A 20,239-nucleotide genomic window follows, 5' to 3' on the forward strand; every position below is an offset into this window, starting at 1 on the left:
AATCTCATTTATACTGGAAACACAAACGCCTGCCACTAATTATTTTAGAACCTTTAACGAATAACAAACTCACCCATACTGCGGCCCTGGTCGGTGAAGGTAAAGGAGAAAAAAATTTTGCCAGATGAGGGGCAGAAGGGGGTGATCTGCAGGGGTAACAAGGGCCTGATGAGCCCAACGGTAGATCATTAATCTCTGGAGAGAAGGTACAATAGGCAGCTTCAGCTGGGCCTGGGCTTTCTGCAAAAGAAGAGGAGAACTCTTTTCAACAAGTGTTCTAGGAGGCCCATTTCCATTGCAGTTCCCTACAACAGACTTTGTTCTAATTTATTCCTACATCTTTAATTTTGATTAGCAGAGCAAGGATGGTTTGGGAACTGTGAATAAACTACAGCTATTAGATAGCAGTAACCCATGAAACAGTCACGCTTCTGCAGTAATGTTAAGGCCGAGGTGCCCAACTCTCAGCTATAGGCCCAATCCGGTCCACTTGGTTTGCTATTGGAGGGTCATATTATACCTTCGATCTTCATGCAAACATACCGCTGGCACCAGCAGAAGGACTGCCGTGGACCAAAGCAGCACATAAGGGGCACAGAATTTAATTCAAATTGTAAGTTGACCTTCTCCACAGAACACGTTTGACATTTCTGTATGGGGGCATACATCCCCATGCCATCCTGTAGACAACAGCAGACCATATATATTTTGTGAGGCCCAAGAAACTAACAGGGTACTAATGAATGTAACAGGTGCTGAGCACTTTCAATAGTGTTTTGCAAATGTAAGAACAACTAGTGCAGTGGAGCAGTACTGAATGGAAAGCTGACTTTTTCACTAAAAAAGAAATTGCATCAGCTTTTCCAAAGATAGATGAGATGAAGGCCAAACAAAATGATACAGGTGCATCCACCAAGCCCTGAACTCTACAAACATAAGGCCACCTGTATTGGTTTCATATTAGCAATAAGCTATTTTTTTATCCAGTTCAATATTTATGACCAATGGTTTAAGGCTCACTCAGTAAACAAAATTACATTTATGCTGCAATAGTTGAAGGAAGGAGGGTCCAGTGGTTAGGGCACTAGCCTGGAACTCCAGAGACATGAGTTCAATTCCCTGACTCACCAGACTCCCTGTGTGAGCTTGGGCAAATCATTTGGTTGCTTTAATGCCTCAGTTTCCCCATTTGTACCAGGAGGATAATAGTATTGCCCTATCCTCACAGCACCCTTGTGAAATAAATACACTGAAGATTGAGAGGTGCTCAGATGCCATAGTAAATATGCTCTGTAAGTATTTCATATACAGATAGAAGAGTTACTATAAAAAAACCATTAAAAATAATAATGTATTAAAAATCAGGCCTTTGGCATGCTGGTTTTAAAATGTTAAACTAAAAAAAGAGGATGGAAAATCCTTTAGAGTGTTTTTTCCCCCCCTGTAAACCAAGCAAATAAGGTCTTATAGAGATACACTGGTGTCTGTGCAAGCAAAATTGCCAGGAATGGCTCAAGAAGACGACTCCATTTTCTATGTATGACGGGGGTAACTGTTCTCTTGCCTTCAGAGCCTGATCAGGAGTTAAAGCGCTGATGACCAATTCACCCTCCACAACTCTGCGAAGTTGGGAATCTTCTTCAAATATGGACTCCATATTCAGAACCATCCATGAAAACCAAACCTGTAAGATACAGTGTATAGAAAATCTTGACTACAGAGGAAATCCTGCTGTTTTCTAAATATTTTTTATAGATCCTTACTATGAAGTTCTGAAAGCATCATCGCATGGAGCCAGGAAGTTTTATGAACAGATACCCTATTCCCCATATATATGCAACCAAACCTTCCATTTCACTGCTGACCTATTAGAACTAGAAGGATCTTAGTTGACAAAAGGGTAAGATCCGTAATATGATAATATAATATATGGAGATATACCTATCTCATAGAACTGGAAGGGACCCTGAAAGGTCATCGAGTCCAGCCCCCTGCCTTCACTAGCAGGACCAAGTACTGATTTTGCCCCAGATCCCTAAGTGGCCCCATCAAGGATTGAACTCACAACCCTGGGTTTAGCAGGCCAACGCTCAAACCACTGAGCTATCCCTCCCCCCATCCGTAGTTACCATTATCCATTCAGAGAACTCCAGATAAAATAACCAACCCACATATTTTATCATTGGAACTCCTCTTCCACACAACACATGCAACAGGTCTCTGCTTAGGGGCTTGTTACATGTTGTAAGCAGAGAGGAGGGTGACCAGAATTTAGAACATTTGTCAAACATAGCAGCCCAGTCTCTCACACTGAAGCCTACAAGGGATTATCTGGGGAAGGTACACATTATATATGTACTGACAGTCATGTTAAACGAGTTCTTGGGTACAGATTTAGGATTTAAATTGCTGACTCCCTCACGCCAAAAAATGTCAGTTCAAAGGCCTGTGACGTCTCCAGTCTGATAAGCCTGCAGTGCTCTCTCAGACTATATTCGAATTTTATTTCATCCCAAGAGACCTTTTGCAATAAGGAAAAAAAAGGAATGACAAGAGTAGAAGACGATACTCAAACAGGGGTCATGGGAAAAACAGAGCACTTCCGAGTTACGTAACTGCCTACCTGCGTGGAATTCGCACTGCCCTCGATGAAGGAAGGGGTCACATTTCCTGCCACAATCCAGCTGACCAGTGAAGAGAGTAGACCTTTGTCACAGTGATAACCTAAGGCATTCTGCAGGGGAAGTTTGCATAAAATGAAGAATGAATGAGAGAAAGTGATGGGGAATTTACTTAGCTATGGAACCATCTCTGTGCCTTTCTCCAGCCTGCCCCTTATGTGTGCAACCAACTCCCAATCCTGCTTCACAAAGCCATCACTGAAACACCAGCTAAAAATCTCATTTCTTCCAGGAGGTCCACAGGAGGCCAAATAACAATTAATATAATTAAACCATCCTAGTTTGGAAAATCCAAAAGCAAGAACAATGCATCCTGTCTTGTGTCTTTTAGGGCTGGGCCTGTATATTGTTGTACCATGTAAAGCACTGAGAACACTATAAACACAGTATTAGTAAGTCAGGAACCATAATTTAAAGATACAGTAAAACTCCCTTTACCTAAGTCTCCATACTTCAAAATTCCCTATTTGTCTTAATGCCAGCGATGCCCCCATCCCAATTCACTCAGTACCACAGTACCACCCAATTATCCAAACCCCAATTTACTCAATTGTTACCGACATCCCTGTTACTTTTCAGATAAATGGGCTCGGACTATATATAGAACAGAGATTTATTTGGAACTGATAATCCCAGACCTAAGCCTTTAGAACTTTTCTACAGCTGCACTAATTCATCTGTTTTACCTTATGCTGTTGGTAGAGCAGTTTTTGCACACAGTCCTCTTGACTATGCTGAAAAGCTGCTTTGCATAGATGATCCAGCAGGTAGAGCGTTGCTCTCTCTCTGTGCCACAGCTGTTGAGCAGTGAGAACTTGCACCCAGAACTCCAGCACTGCAGCTGGCCACACTCCATCAGGCTGACGGCTCATAAAAATGTGGGTCTGCCAAGTTACAGGGTGGAATTAACAAACAGCGCCCAGCCTGAATTACTAAAGCACAAAACTTTACTGAACAATTGTTTAATTTCCATCGGTTGATTTTTGTGACAGCATCAAGGGCTCTAATGATATCTGTTTATTTTCAGAAGGACACAAATGACGTCACTGTAAAGGATTTGCTATTTTTGTTCTTATCCCTGACCACAGAAATTCTCAGGATAAAGAGACGTTGAAGCAGGGGGTCCGTGGAGCTTACGAACACTGCTGGAGAAGAGACCATTTCTAAGGCTTCTAACTCTGCAGGAGAAGAAACAGTCACTGAGGCCATACATTTGAAACCCTGCAGGCTCTCAGCCTGGCAATGCCGACCCTGTTGTGTTCATTCTGCTCTCCCTGCAAGGCAGAACTCTCAGTGTCATCATGGGTATCAGTTTATCGTCTTTTCTAAGCCTGGTATTTTTTCCATTTAACTCCATTGGGGTCTAGACTTCATGACCTGATAGGGCTACAGATACTTTGGCAGACCAGTGCCGATTCTTTCTATACCAGTACCATTTTCCAAATACTGATCACAAACCAGCGATCAGAAAGGAAAACTTACAAACCCTAACAGTAGCCAGATACACCTCTTAATTCCTGCTCTACCCAACCCTAATGTCAGTGTGCAAATTATGCTTCATACCACATTCTAAGCAACACTGGTGAGCATTCTCTCTCTTTTTAACAATCAAGAGCTGCAACACTAAATAAAAAAAAAAAAAATGTAGCACTGGAGCACTGCAGATCCATCTCCCTCTAGCCATTAGATGTACAGTCCATTCACGCGTCGTTTTCTGACCTGGATCATGCTGTTGAGAAGCTCCACATTTTCTCCATAGCTTGCTCCGGTCAAGTGTTGCGTCACTTTGTGCGTAACCTGCTGAGTCATGCCTTGTGGAACTCCACTATCCAGGTGAAGGAACAGCTGGATGGAAGATAAAAACCTAGAGACCATAATAATCACAAATGAAATTCATTCAATTCTAAGATTTCTCCTACATCATACATAAAGGGCTGGGTTGGTTTGTTCTGAGGGATTTAAGTGTCATAATACTGAAGGTGACAATTATTAGACTTAAACCCAAACCATTATAAAGAAGTTTGCATTTTTAAAAATCAGCATGAGAACATCTGAACTATCATCTTAAGTTTCAACCCTTCCTAAACTCCCCACTGCTGAAATACGGCAGCACCAGGAGCAAAAGGCACGAGCCACTACACAGAACTTGTAAGGAAGGAAAATTCTGACCAACGCCATCCTACTCTAAAGACCTCAATGTGCTTTTCATAAATATCAGCACAGAGCAGACAGGCCTTTACAGTCTCATCTGACACATCAACGTGTTGTAAATGGCACGGGACCCAGTTTATCACCCTCACTGCATCAGAAATGCACAGAGGTCACATATGAGCTGCCTCAGTCTAATTCAGACATTTCAGATGCGACAGCCCCTCAAATTGTATAATCTCAGATCAATGCAATTTCTTTTTCAAAGATGTTTGGATTGCCGACTCTAGATCAACACGGAAACATTTGGTAGAAACAGTGTGTTTTCAAGAGACAGCTGAATTATGAAAGGGAAGTTGACTGGTGTGGGAAGAGACGGAAAGAATTCCAGGAACAGAGACCAACATGGAACAAGGCATGAAGATGTGTGTGGGACAAAGCTAGGCGAGTGGTATTTAGGAGGGCGAGTTGCATCTGTTTGTGTATACAGGTCTCAGATGAGCTCTTAAAAAACTGAGGTCCAGTCTGCTCTGCAGGGATTATGGTCCTACTTGTAAGAGACAGATTTGCCCAACCATTGTTAGCCAAAATTCCACATTGCCTGGTGTTGCACAGTGTGCCAGTGGACTGCCACCCTCTACATGAGAGGTTCTATATGCAGAGTTTGTAATACACTCTGCAATGCTATAGAAGCACAGGAGTGCCTGACACTTGCAGACTTGTGCAAGAGGAAACGGGAAGAACAGGAGAAAAGCTCAAATCAAGAAAGCACCGTATGGCCTCACAACCAGCAAAGGCAGTGGGGCAGAGAAAGAAAACCTGACCTTGCTCCTCAGACAGTTCGGGTGGTATCAGTGCACATTAGTCTTGAAGAACATCTGGAGAGATGTCTGACAAGAACTGACATAGATCAGTAATCAGGAGAAAGGCACATGGGACACTGGTGGAGGGAGCTGTTTATATTTCAGGATTTCTCTGCAGAAGTTACCCTGCACAGGAAAGCACTCTCTGAAGTACTCTCTTTGAAAGAGACTGAAAACTACCCTTGTCTGCCCCATGGGGCTCTAAATACTGACCAGTCAGTCCTGGAACAGACCATGTTTCAGCATGACAGCCATGAGGACTTGGGAGGGGATTGATTTTGGATAGAAAGTTATGCAGCCTGGTTTAGTAACACAGCAATTAGTCACGACAGGGCGTTATGTTAATAGGCCTTTGGGCCATGCCCTATGGGGATTCTGACTAGAACTTTAACATGCTTAGCAGTAACGGCATTAACAGCTTGACACCCAGAGTGTTGCCTGCTCCTCTACCTATCCCATCCACAGACAGAACGTGTCAGGCTGTCCAGAGACTGGAGAACTGTGCTACAAGCTACAGCACTGGTCTCAGCAGGATGTCCGCACACATGGTGATAGCACATGTGGTGGGTGTTTCCACCACAGCTGTGCCACTGATCACAATCATTGTAAAAAAAAAAAAAAAACACAACTTGGCAAATATGCTGATTACGTTTCTAGTCAACTGTTGCTGCACACTACTATCGCTCTGCCTTGGCACTACAGTTAAATAAAGATCATGCTTACTGTTCGTTCTTCAGAAGGTAATACTGGCAGGGATAGAACAAGGGTAAAACTTTATCCAGTACATGGACTACTGTTCTCAGATACCGAGACTGAACCAGTATGCCCAGCAGAGGGATCCCTTCAGCACAGAACTTTTCAATGCTGCAAGGAGAGAAACAAAAACAAACAAAATGACCAACAAATACTAAATAGCGTCAATCTTTGTGAATTTATCCAAGCAGATTCAAGTTTTTCCACCTCGTTCCCTCCCAAAAAAGGAGGAATTTAAGGGTGGTGAAACTTCCTGGTTTGTCAGCCCTAGAGAATTAAGGCCTCTAACCACGGTAGGTATTTGCTGCAGATGCAGATGGGGAGCCATTCGATAGCTGGCAATGCATTTCACTACAGGAGATGCTATGTGGAATTCCTGCTTTTATCTTGCAGCAGCCTCGGACACTGCAGGGAAAAGGGATGTCTAGGAAAAGGGAGCCTACATCTCATTCAGTGCAGTTCCTGGTATCAAGTGCTAGCAGTACAAACACGCAGCCCTGGGGCAATGTCAAAGGTAGTGAGGATAACATTTCAATGCCCAGATCTTCTATGCCAGGAAGACGTAACATTAATATTAAACACTTCCACTTTCATAGCTCTTTACTTTTTCAGTTTGCTTAAACATTAATCAGCCTTCAACATTCCTGTGATATAAGATCAATATTAGCCCCCATTTTTCATATGGGGAGACGGAGCAAAAGATTTTCCCAAAGCCACAGTGGGAGTCAATATTATAACACAAATCAGAAGTTCCTTGCTTCTCATCCTATGCTCAGATCACACCACCCACTTTCTCAAGCTAGAACCGCCCTTTAAAAACATGGAATCAAACTGCTCTAACCCTACTGGGGAGCACATGCAAGGGAGGAAGAACATAAGAACGGTCATACTGGGTCAGACCAAAGGTCCATCTAGTCCAGTATTCTGTCTTTCGATAGCGGCCAATGCCAGCTGCTTCAGAGGGAATGAACAGAACAGGTAATCATCAAGTGATCCATTCCTTATTGCCCATTCCCAGCTTCTGGCAAACAGGCTAGGAACACCATCCCTGCCCATCCTGGCTAATAGCCATTGATGGACCTCCATGAATTTATCTAGTTCTTTTTTGAACCCTATTATAGTCTTGGCCTTTATAACATCCTTTGGCAAGGAGTTCCACAGGTTGACTGTGCGTTGTATGAAAAAATACTTCCTTTTGTTTGTTTTAAACCTGCTGCCTATTTATTTCATTTGGTGACCCCCCAGTTCTTACATTATGAGGAGTAAATAACACTTCCTTATTTACTTTCTCCACACCAGTTATAATTTTATAAACCTCTATCATATCCCCTCTTAGTCGCCTCTTTTCCAAGCTGAAAAGTCCCAGTCTTACTAATCTCCCCTCATATGGAAGCTGTTCCATACCCCTAATCATTTTTGTTGCCCTTTTCTGAACCTTTTCCAATTCCAATATATCTTTTTGAGACAGGGTAAACAGATCTGCATGCAGTATTCATGAAGTGGGCATACCATGGATTTACATAGGGGCAATATGATATTTTCTGTCTTATTATCTATCCCTTTCCTAATGATTCCCAACATTCTGTTAGCCTTTTTTTGACTGCCGCTGCACATTGAGTGGATGTTTTCAGAAGAGCATTAGGGCAATTTCTCCTCACAAATTAAATCAACATTATATGGAGAAAGCAAAATAGCTAAAAGTTGGGAAAAGAGTGAAAATATTGTGGCAGGACACGAGTAGCATCACTTTACAGTTTTGAACTAATCAAAGGAGAAACTCACAGAGAGCCTAACCACAAAGTGGCTGAGACTATCCTAGAAAGGACAGTTTTGAAACATGTTTAATGCTAGGTTAGGATGCTCACTAACATTTTGACTGAAGTAACAAGGGTCTTACCAATTTCTAGTACACAACACGGACAGGGATGTTGCTGAACATCCTGTTGCAACACTGTTAGAAAACATTGTTGCAGACTAATATGGGAGGGAATGCAAGACAGCACTTTTTGGCTAGCAGGGTTAAGAAGGAATCCCTGTCCAGAGGGCTAGAAACATTAGGCCAGCAATTATTGTTTTAACACTGTCATCACTTAACACTGTTTCAACCGTAATGTGAAGAGAGCCTAAGTTATAACTGAGAAAATAAATAAATCAGCATGTTACTGGAAAGCATTCTCCTGAGGCGGCCGGAGAAAAGGGTTTTCTATCTCCCTCAGCAAAATATTGAGACCATTTGAAGATGAACAAGAAGAATTTATTAGCCCTCCCAGTCCATTACCATTTAGGATGATCAGCCCACTGGAGTTACCCATTCATCACAAGCACCAGTAAAAGGCACACTTACCTATGACCCAGTGTAGTCATTGCCAATGCAAGGTAACAGCCAATAGGGATGCCGGATTTGACAGCCTTCAGTAGTGGATGAAGCATGACTGATTCGGTCATGTCAAGCATAGTGCTGAAAGCAGGAACTGCAGGCCAACGCTGCTGCACACCATGATCATTTCTGTGCAGTTTTAACCTCAAAATCAAGCCCCACGCCCACTGATTAAAGGAGGTCTCGGGTGTCTCTCCATAACGAACAACACTAGCCAAGTAGGAGACCTATAACAAAGTAGTAACATGACCAGAGAGGAAGGAAGATCCAGGGGTTAGGGCATTAGACTAGGACTAGAGGCTCTGATTCAATTCCCCGTTCACCACAGACCCGTGTGACATTGGGCCTCAGTTCCCTATCTGTAAAACGGGGATAATAGCACTGTCCCACCCGACAGGGATGTTGTGAGGATAAATACATTGAAAATAGTGAGGCATTCAGACACAATGTAATGAAGGCCTTATTATAGGCAAGGCGGGTAACATCACCTATTATTAAGCTCGCCCCAAACTATCCATTATAAAGATCCTGTTTTAGTTGCTTATAAATGCCCAAATGCTCATGCTTGGGTTGAAATTTCCCATGACAGGCGTCTGTCTCAGGCTGAATGTTTTGGGAAAATTTCAGCCAAAACAGTTCAGCTGTTCCAAGAACAAAGCTAGGGGGAAATATGTCATTTTGCCCATGTCAAAAAAATGCTGGCAAACTTTTCTTTTAGAAGCTCTGCACGCTCATGCTCTAGAGGAGAGACTTGAAATTTGGCACAGGGGTGCTATATCAGGGATGTGCCTTTTGCTGCCCCGTGAAAATCCACCCAATTTTGGGCAAACTATAAACCGTTAGAGGGAAAAAATCAGTTTGCACATGCTCAGTAGAGACTAGCTAGAGCACAGCAGCTAAAAACTCTGGAGTCCATCCACAGTGAGCATGCTCCAACTCAGAGCTATGGAGGACTCAGCAGGACTTTACCCACAATTGCAGCTGTGGACTGACATGGACCAGGCCAGACTCAGCATTGGAACTGAGAGCCTGTCTTTTTTGTGCTCTCATTGCCCTTCTCTGCTGGTCCCAGACAGAGTGGAAGAGGAAGCTGCCTGATTCGAATGCAAAGGCGATGGGAAGTACATTGGGGCAAGGCACCTGGATAGGGACGACACAAGCATGACTGGGACTGGCGGGGGTGAGGGAAAGAAGTAGGACTAAGAGATAGGATTGTGGGGAGATGGACTGGCTGGGCAAGGAGACTGAGAGCCAGATGGGACAGGACAGAGCCAGGGGGACAGATACTTTTGACTTTAATCTCTCTGTACCTCAGTTCCCCATCTGTAAAATGTGGATAATACGACCCTCCCAACTGGGGTGCTGGGAAATTAATTTAATGTTTGTGAAATATGCAGATACTACAGAGATGAGCACCAAGGAAAACCCCATGAGGAAATTAATAATTTTGTATTCACAGCAGAGTTTGAACAGACATCAGGGCCAACCACTGAACCAGGAGGAGAAAACAAAAGACTGAATAGCTTGCTCATTAATTGAGCATCAACCACTCAGTGCACTGAATAGGCAGTGGTCCTGTGCAAATTACATGGGATCACATAATTAAACACTGTATCATCATGCATACGCATAAGGGGGAATGAATCAAAATTTCACAGATAAAAGTTAGGAAATGCCAGAATTAAGGTTGAGAGCTTGACTTTACAATCTTTATAATGTTCTTTTAACATAGTCTTTGTGTGTGTAACAAATACCTTAGCTCGAGCATCATAACTATCCTTTCAGTCATGAAATGCCCAATACAACGGCATGAAAGTTTGGGTTTTTTAAAATTAAGCTTGAGGTTCCCATCCTTCACTTCTTTCATCTACGACCACCAAAAATTCAGAGAGGGAGAAGTACCTGTTTTATGCTTTCAGAAAGCAGTCCACCATACGGTTTTTGAGGGAGGTATTTCTGGTACGCTTCTAGGACCATTAATGCAACTTCAGCATGGACAGCTGGATCGAGGTGAAGAGTAGTATCCTGTTAAAGTTTGTTTTCTTTATTAAAGAAGACCTATAAAGTTGTATCATCATTCTCACTGTAATGTACCCTCACCTGGCTTCTGGTTACATCACCAAGGAACTGATGTCAATGTAAACACAAAAAGGAAAGAACATAACTGGTGCATTAGATTAGCCAAATGCTTGGTCAGCAAGAGGAGTCTTGCACTGTACACTGAAGGATAATGAACTCAGGCTCAGAGACTTCTAGACACACAGAGCTCTACAGCTGAGGACCTGTCTATGGAGAATGACCTTCCTAGAGACCCCAAGAGTTTATTGATTTGTTTTTGAGTTTTCTGGCCCCATCCCCCCCCCAAAAAAAAATCATATAAAAAACATTTCAAAAGCTAACGTTTCTGTACAATATTTCAAACCACAATTCCAAAGACTAGTTTCCAGTTTGAAGGACTTTTCCACAAGCACCAAAGGACTCCAGTCCAATCATATCATAGACTTTAAGGTCAGAAGGGACCATTATGATCATCTAGTCTGACCTCCCGCACGATGCAGGCCACAAAAGCTGACCCACCCACTCCTGGAATAATTCTCTCCCTTGACTCAGCTGCTGAAGTCCCCAAATTGTGATTTAAAGACTTCAAGTCGCAGAGAATCCTCCAGCAAGCGACCCCTGCCCCATGGTGCGGAGGAAGGCGAAAAACCTCCAGGGCCTCTGCCAATCTACCCTGGAGGAAAATTCCTTCCCGACCCCAAATATGGTGATCAGCTGAACCCCGAGCATGCGGGCAAGATTCTCCAGCCAGACCCTCTGGAAAAAGTTCTCTGTAGTAACTTTTAATATCCCATCATTGACCATTGTTACTAATTACCAGCGATGGCACGTTATTGACCTATTGACTAAAATCACGTTATCCCATCAAACCATCCCCTCCATAAACTTATCATAACAAAGACTTCACACTTAAATTAGCCCAGTTTCCAGACAGACACACACACACACACACCCCTCCTATAAATCCACCAGCCTCCTTAAATGCAGGAAAGGAAAAGGTGATCTATGCCAAGCACCTGGAAATCTGGGTACTGGCAGGCCCAGGAGAGAAGCACATTCCAGAGTCAACAGGCCCTCAGAAAACATACTGCCGATTGCCTCCTCTGGTTTATAATGAGGGAGCTCTGCCTCTGCCAATCACAACTGTGACAGTATGGCAGGGGAACAGAATTGGTTCCTCCAGTAGCATCTTTCAAAACCATTGGGATACCTGTATTCTCACACCTTCAAATGCATACAAAGCAACCCATCACATCCCTGTAGAATGTGTTAGTACTGTTAACTGATCTCCAACATTCGTGATTAGTTACAATGCTAGTTGAATAACAGTTTTTCTCAGGTCTGACTGAGTGTCAAGCTTTCAATTTTTAATACATACATGCTCACCAAATCCCCAGTTTAGCCCTTCCAGGATAATGCAGGCTAGTTTATTCTCCACCGTGCTCAGATTATAATTCAATAGCCAGTCACGGATCAACGCTATCTCCGAGGAAGAGGGCTTCCAAAGATACAATGGCAGCTCTTTAAACAAGTATAAGGAAACCTGTAAGGGGGAAAATACACGTATTACAAATCAATGGTTAAAGAGATTGTCAGCACTAAAGAAACCAATGTGCTCAGCACTGTACAACACACAGTGAAAAAGGACTGACCGTTACTCAACACTGATCCCAGCATTCCTCATTACCCCATTCTATTTACTCCCATCTGAACATGCTGAGCATATTTGCTCACAGTCACAGCACAACCAGTTTCTATTTGCACCACCTAATAAAGCACTGTGTGCCAAATTTCTGGTTATTCATCCTTAATACACGAGGTCATAACATCCACTTTAAGCTCTTAATAGTGGCTGTTTTAAAGGACACAGATCGGCTCTTACCATCCCGACTTTTTCAATGGTGTCTCTAACTCGATCCAGGAGCACAGAAATGACCCCAGTATGGACACCTGTGATTGCTCCCAAGAGTTCTCTGCCAACCTTTGAAAATGTCTCTCTTGTGGAAATGCTGACATAAGATACCTGAGAAGGTGAGAACAGAGGGGTGGAGGGGACAAAAAAACCCACACACTATGATTAGGTTCATGGGCAGTGTAGTGGAGAATACAATAAAATAATATCTTTTTTCTTCTGCTGATCCTGGACAGTGGTGTTTACAAACTGCAAACTCCAGTCCAAGTTCTTCCAATTGTTTATCCTGACACAGCATGAAAAGTTATTGGACCACACTGCCTAGGCTACACAGACTCCATGGATCTCAGAAAATTAAAATGGGTACACACGGGTAGCAATAAAATTGGAAAGTCAGAGCTCCAGGTAGGTCAGTTCTGATGCACTGCAGGCCAGCTCCAACAGAGAAAGGGAATGAGGCAAGGAAAGGAAAAGATTTCCCATGTCCTGACTTTGTTCATTCCAGCCTGGTCTACAGAAGTGATGTTCTGATGTAGCAATGACAAACAAGCCATCCAGGAAACTTTATTTCAGTCCTAGAGTATTAAACAATCAAGCCAGGAGAAGAGAACAGCTTGATAGGGTTATAAATTAAAGCCCTAATCCTAATGGGTGCTGAATGCCTTGAACTTTCTATTTAACTTAACAATGGAAGACTGCGCAGTGCTCCACAGTCGTGTTCAGCACCTCACAGAATTGGCCCCGTGGCATTGCCCACCTCATATATCTCCAGTACAATGACTCTGATGAAGTCCTCATCCGCATCAGCCCGCTTGGCTTGTGCCATCTGAGCAAATGTGGTGAGCAGACAAACTTCTTCCGAGCAGTTCATGGACGCAAGATTCTTCTCAAAGTTTTCAATGTGTTCTGGGTCTGCAAATCACGTGGAGGGAATACAGGTCAATATAGGTGAAATGGTTAATTGCCTCCTATAACAAAACGTCTATTTTATCTTTAGTCTAATGCCAGGAACAGAAACAGAGACATACGAACTGCCAGGCTGGATCGAACCCAGTGACCCATATAGTACAGTATCCTGCCTCCAAAACTGGCCAGTCCCAGCCCTTTTAGATAAGGTGCAAGAAACCCAGCAGCAGGTAGCTATGGAATACCCTGCCCACCTGAAAGGTTCCTTCCTAACCCCAATAGTTATAGGTGTGTTTATGTCCTGAAGCATGAGGATTTATAGTCTTTCCAGAACTCCTGGGGTGGGGGAAGGGGGGTGTTAATTGTTATTACTCTAACTCTGGATGCTCATTATTCATAAAAATGTTTGGGTTTTTTTTAGAATTTATTAACCTGTTGGCTTCCATGATATCTTGTGGCAATGATTTCCACAAGTGAACTACAAATTGTGTGAAAAGACCTGTGATGGGGTGAAGTAGGTCTGGAGGTTCCCTGCTGGAGGCCTCGCAACCCTGCCTCACCCCACCCCAGAAAAAAGCAGAGGAGAAGTCCCCCAGGCAGGCAATCAGAGTGGCTGCTGGAGCGGCCAAAGGGCCATCTAAAAGGAAGCAGCACAGGCAGAGCACTCAGTTACTGCCTGGAGCTTGAAGAGGGAAGACCGGGTGCCTGGAAAAGCAACAGGGCCACAGACAGCTCACAGCAGGCAGGATTGAGTCCAGGGAAGGCTGCCAATGACCGGGTGCCTGGCTGGCTTGAAGAGCAGCAGGACCATGGACAGGTCAGTGCAGGCAGGATTGAGCCCAGGAAACTGAACCCAGAACCTAGGTGATAGTACTGTGATGGGCCCTGCTGATCTGGTTGAATACTGAGCCCGGGCAGGGGCACTTGCAAGAGGTGAGTGTCGATGCCGTTACAAGACCTTTTCCTTTTATCAGTTTTAAATAGTTTATATAATCTGTCAAGGCAAGATCAGAACTGGGGATTGTGAATTGCAGTTAACTTTGCAGTAACACAGAAGGGCACCACCCCGTTATAAGAACTGAAAGAAAAGCAGGCTCACACTCAACCAGAAACGGGGCGCCCGTGAGAGGTGGGTGCCGCCCTGTTCGAAACTTAGTGATTGCAGTTACCAATCAGAAGGGGCAACATCCTTGTTCTTTGGAATTCACATGCCTAGGCACTGGAAGAAGGGCTGTATTTAGCTACAAATCCAGAACAGAATTCAAAACACCGCCCTGCGGATTTCTTAATTCATAGCAAGCAAAGGAATTCTACCTCTGAGTTTGTGCTTGCAGTCGGCAGGCTGCACCGTGGAGCAGAGATTTTCCAGGTGCTCATTTTCTGCACAATGCATGATGAAGAAGAGCTTCCAAAGCATGCCACTCGATAACGTTCCATAAGGCATCTCAGACATGAACTGCCAGACACCCAGCCTGTTGGATTTTGAGCAAAGTAGAAATAATTTGCACAATAATAAGCCTCAGTGCCTGAAAGAAATTACCGGTCCAGACCCTCTGCTCTGGCTGAGGAGCCCACACCTCATTTGGGAAAGAGGAGTACAAGAGTGGGCTTTCTGTTCCCTTGATCTTGATCCCACTTTGCGCTGGGCAAGTCCCAACAGCGTAAGTTACATCAGCCTGTTGAGTTCTAACCACTCCCCTTTTTGGTAACCATCTGCATGTTTAAGGATCTTGCATGTTACAGTCTAGTCTGAATCCACAGAAAATATTGAAACACTATTAAAATATTAAGTCACAATCAAATCAAAGCTGTCCATGCAGATTCTCGATTCTGCAGCCTGGGGTGTTCTGATGTGGGGTTTTATTTGGTCCCACCTCTAGACACAACCTTCACCCTCCTATTGTTTTTAATAGCATTTTGGTGTGAGTTTTCACATCCTTCACTGGGATTTCCTACCTTTTTGCCTTCAGCACATGTAGAACAGCCCGAAGAAACAGTTCATCGAATTCCACTTGCAGTTTCTCCACAGAATAGGGGTGCATTACTCCATACTCTTTATTGCAGCTAACATACTGGGCCCAATGGTCACTCACGTAACAAACTGTCATCCTATACAATAGGGGTTAAGGGAAAGGAGGATAAAAAGATCAGAGAATACATCATCAGTGTCCAGAAACAGTAACTCTGATCACAAGCAAGAGCCAAAAACATAATCTTCTGTCCTCAAGTTTCAGAGTGTCTGGCATCTATACCCTCTGAGTTTTCCATCTACTGAGAACTTTAGTCATAATTCCTATGTTATCTTTCCTTGGTCTTACAGGTAAATAAGTTGACATTTTACTAGACCAAATAGGTTAGGACACATAAGCTTGTGTGTCAAATACATCCCTTCCTTAGGAATTGGCAGTGCACACAAAAAAGCCCACACATCTAATAATTAAGAAAGCACCATTAACTTGCTCAGCACTGAACAAGTATGAAGGAAGCCATAACCTTTATCCTAAAGAGAGTACAATCTAGATTAGACAGTAATAAACACATGGACTGAACTGGCAGAATTGTAGAAGGAACCACGTAGAGTGGCTTTTGGTTTACAGCTATGTCCATTCACTACAACAACAAAGAGCTTCAAGTAATTAATTGAATTAAATCACCTGCCGTGGTTCTGGGTTAGCATAGAGAAAGCATGCAGAACATCCAACTGTATCATTAACCCAAAAGGGAAAGCATGAATGAAACATTTTATGAAATACATTTCATCCTGTAAAAAGCGACAGAGTCCTCTGGCACCTTATAGACTAACAGACGTATTGGAGCATAAGCTTTCGTGGGTGAATACCCACTTCGTCGGATGCATTTCATCCTGTGACTTCCGGCCTCTCTTGGTGCACCTTTGAGACAGTTTGGCAGACAGGATCCTGCACACATCATGCACTGGCAGTTTCCACCCTGTACCCTTTTCTCTATCCACTTTCTCTTCTTTTTTTACCCCAGACACACACAAGGTGGGTGAGGTAATATCTTTCATTGGACCAACTTCTGTTGGTGAGAGAGACACGCTTTCGAGCCACACAGAGCTCTTCTTCAGGTCTGGGAAATGCTCTAAAGCCTGGTCTACACTGCAGAGTTAGGTTGATGTAAGGCAGCTTACGCTGACCTACCTCTAAGCACCTACTAAAATATAGTTCCCATCAATGTAAGTCGCCCACTACATCGACTTAACTCCACCTCCACAAGAGATGGAGCACTTCGGTCGATATTGTTAGGGCAACGCAGTGTCTGTTACTTACATTGGCTGTTGGCTGTCAGCCTGCACGGGGTTCACAGCCGGAGGGCCCCCCGGCCAGCCCCAGGAGCTGACAACCTGAACTGTCAGCCTCGGGGGGGTGGGGGGTGCGAAGAGGGAGACGAGCCTCCAGCTGTGAGCCCCATGCAGGGCTGGGCTCTGGCTATGAGCCCCGTGGCAGGGGGACTCCAGCTGTCAGTGACCCACAATGCCCACACAGTTAAATGGGTAGAAGCACTCCTGGTGAGAACACATACCACCGACAGAAGGAGCAGAATGTGGACATGAAACACCGCTTTAATTAATGCGGTGACTCTATAGACGACTTAAGTCAACTTAATTTTGTAGTGTAGACATGCCCTAAGAGTGTCACAGCTAAATGCAAGGTGGAACAGATTGTTTAGCATAAGAAGTTAGCACATATTCTAAGGGACCATTCGAGGTAGAGTGGCCCATTAATACCTAAGCAGTCAGAGGCCCAAAAGAGGGGGTTAACGGGTTACAGATTGTTATAATAAGCAATAAATCCAGTGTCTGTTCAGTCCAAGATTTTTCATGTCTAGCAGAGTTATGAATTTAAGCTCCCAGGCTTGTCTTTTGAAAAGTTTTTGTGCACATTTCCTTGAAGGAGAAGGACTGACCAATCACTCTCTATTGGACCTTTTTGTGAAAAGCGTTCACCCACAGGTGATAGGGTGTTTTCGTCTTATTTTCCTGTGAGAGTTCATTTGAGAGTGTAGCGACTGTCTGGTTTCACCCACAGAATTGTTTTGGGGCATTTAGTGCACTGGATCAGGTATACCACATGTGATAGCATGTGTAGGATTCATGGATCTTAAAAGGCATCATGGAGAGTGTTGATCATTATAGCAGTGGACATGTGTGCGCAGGTTTTGCATCTGTTGTTCTGGCAGGGTCTGGTGCCACTTTGAGTTGGTGCATCCTGATCTGTGCGGAGCTTGCTTCGGATTATGAGCTTGGTGAGGTTGGGGGGTTGTTTGAAGCCTAGAAGAGGGAGTTCTGGAAAAATCGAGTATGGATTGTAGTAATTTGATGATACCCCATATGTGTTCCGGTGTAGGACTGTAGGTGACAACTAAGTGTTTGCGGTCGCAGGAGGCTTTATTTCTATATTGAAGCAGGTTCTCTCAGGGTATTTGGGTGGCCTGTTCCATGCTGTGATCTACTTCTTTGGTGGAGTGTCCTTATTTGGTGAAGGCAGTTGTGTGTGTGTTAAGGTGTATATATCCTGGACTTTCTTCTTGGAGCAAATTCAGTGGTAACTGAGTGCCTGGCTGTAGACAACAGAGGTCTTGGTTTGTTTGAGGTGGTTAATGGATATATGAATGTAAATGTGGTGATCTTGGGGTTTCTTGTATATGGTTGTCTACAGTTCCATTGCTGAAGCTGATTGTGGTGTCCAGGAAATTGATACTAGTGTGGGAGTGTTCCAGAATTTAATGGAGGGGTCGCAGTGGTTGAAGATGTAGTGGAAATCTATGAGGGAGTTTAAACCATCTATTCAGAGAATGAAAATATTGTTCTCCTTCACATTCTGCTTTTTAAGCCTTTTGGCTCTGGCTTGGTGGTCGCCATGTCAACAGACTGGTATATGCTGCACAGGGTGCAGCACTGGTGGCTAAGCATATTATATGTATTAAAAATACCTCTGCTCCATTAGGCTGTGCACTGATCTCTGCTGAGTAGCTGTGTAATATTATTGAACCCACAGGAACAAGGAAGGATCGCAGGCATATTTCAATAACTACCTGCAGATGGTCATGCAGCTTTTCTTTGCCCCACTTTGTACCCTCCATCCTATGTGTCTGGAGCCCCCTAAGGGTTCCTAGCCTATATGCTGAGAAATACCATCACTGAACTTACTCTAAATCACATTCATATGCTCACATACGTTATATGCCTACACACACACTGCTAGATCTATTGCTGCCCCTGTTAAACTCCAAGATCTGTCTGTGCAGATTCACATGACAGAGGAAGAAAGCTGTTCCTCTTACCTGATCAGATGACCAATTCGTTTCACAAACTGCCTGTAGCGTGCTCTATTAAATGTTTCCAGCCCCACAGCTAGCAGCTCCACTAAGGAGTTCGCAAAGGCAAAAATCTTCATCATCTCCTGAGGGGTTGTTTTTTCAGGGAAATAAACACCTACAAAATCAAAACACTGAACCATAAGCTTCACAAAAATCAGCAAGTTACCTAGAAATTTAGAACTCAAAAAACATTAGAAGCAATGAGGGAATGCATTTCTATTCCGCTATCTATATGAATTATTTCATACAGCATGAATACCATTTTATAACAGATTCACAGTAAATTAAAATCTAATTGTGCAAGTACAAATAATTTATGTAAATTGCCTGCAGGAGATCTTGTAATCTTTTCACGTGGGTGAACAGAGATGGAGAAGAGTTTAAGAAACAGTGATTGAGCACAAGGAGTGAGGCGTTTATAACTCATAGGCCAGGGAAAAGAGATGGCATCTGAAAAGCAGATCTACTGCCAGTTACCAAAAAGGAACTGTTTAACAGATCAGAGTGAAAGGAGGGATAAAATCTAATCCTTCAGAGTACACTGGAACAATATAAGTCCCAGACATGTTTGACATTTAAAATAATTCCTTATCCCCTACAAGTCTACGTATTTAGCAGCAAATTCACCTTTAGAGTTAAACCCAAGAAAATGCTGAAACAGTTCATGAAATGGAAACTGTGACAGGAGGACAACCAAGTCATCTTCCAAAAGGAGAATCCAGCTAGTTTCGGGATCTTCATCCTACAAAACAAAGAAACAGAGTGGATTTTATTAGCTTCCCCAAGAGGAGAGGGGGGCAGATAATGAATGGACCTGGCTATTGTACTATCTACCTCCAGTTTTCTGTTGAAGGGAAGTGGGGGGATGGCAGAGAAAGAATGTAGAAAAGGGATACTGGTCTTCTTCCCACTCCTCATTGTGACACCAGAATGTCAGTGCCAACTGGCATGGGGCACAGAGGGGGTGCATAGGGGCTACAGGAATCTCTTGAGGCGGATATGTGTGTTCTAGTTCAAAGAATGTCATGTAAGGTTTCCAATAAAAGTCTAGATCACTCTAGTCATCAATAACATTGTGACATGTCTGTACAGGTAATATGTAAGGAGTTATGTACATGCACTGAAAATTGTAAGGTCTGGGTTTAGGGACAGGTTGCCAGCCAAGGTGAAAAACCAGTTTCCTGCCAGACAATAAATGTTT

At 43.5% G+C, this 20,239-nt stretch overlaps 1 protein-coding gene across 1 annotated transcript in view; it reads right to left on the reverse strand.

Annotated features, from left to right (window-relative positions):
• Window positions 1-20,239, reverse strand: part of EPG5 (ectopic P-granules 5 autophagy tethering factor) — a 103,352-nt gene that overhangs the window by 41,845 nt on the left and 41,268 nt on the right. The window contains exons 8-22 of the mRNA XM_065406616.1: window positions 19,666-19,780; window positions 19,003-19,153; window positions 15,655-15,807; window positions 15,013-15,170; window positions 13,550-13,704; window positions 12,763-12,903; window positions 12,259-12,423; window positions 10,725-10,847; window positions 8,790-9,049; window positions 6,416-6,556; window positions 4,401-4,545; window positions 3,368-3,565; window positions 2,624-2,734; window positions 1,565-1,684; window positions 74-240 (exon numbers count right to left, since the gene is read on the reverse strand). Coding sequence (XP_065262688.1) covers window positions 74-240; window positions 1,565-1,684; window positions 2,624-2,734; window positions 3,368-3,565; window positions 4,401-4,545; window positions 6,416-6,556; window positions 8,790-9,049; window positions 10,725-10,847; window positions 12,259-12,423; window positions 12,763-12,903; window positions 13,550-13,704; window positions 15,013-15,170; window positions 15,655-15,807; window positions 19,003-19,153; window positions 19,666-19,780 — 2,303 coding nt within the window. The remainder of the gene's footprint in view (window positions 1-73; window positions 241-1,564; window positions 1,685-2,623; window positions 2,735-3,367; window positions 3,566-4,400; window positions 4,546-6,415; window positions 6,557-8,789; window positions 9,050-10,724; window positions 10,848-12,258; window positions 12,424-12,762; window positions 12,904-13,549; window positions 13,705-15,012; window positions 15,171-15,654; window positions 15,808-19,002; window positions 19,154-19,665; window positions 19,781-20,239) is intronic.

The sequence above is a fragment of the Emys orbicularis genome, chromosome 6, assembly GCF_028017835.1.
Source record: "Emys orbicularis isolate rEmyOrb1 chromosome 6, rEmyOrb1.hap1, whole genome shotgun sequence".
NCBI classification, from domain to species: Eukaryota; Metazoa; Chordata; order Testudines; family Emydidae; genus Emys; species Emys orbicularis.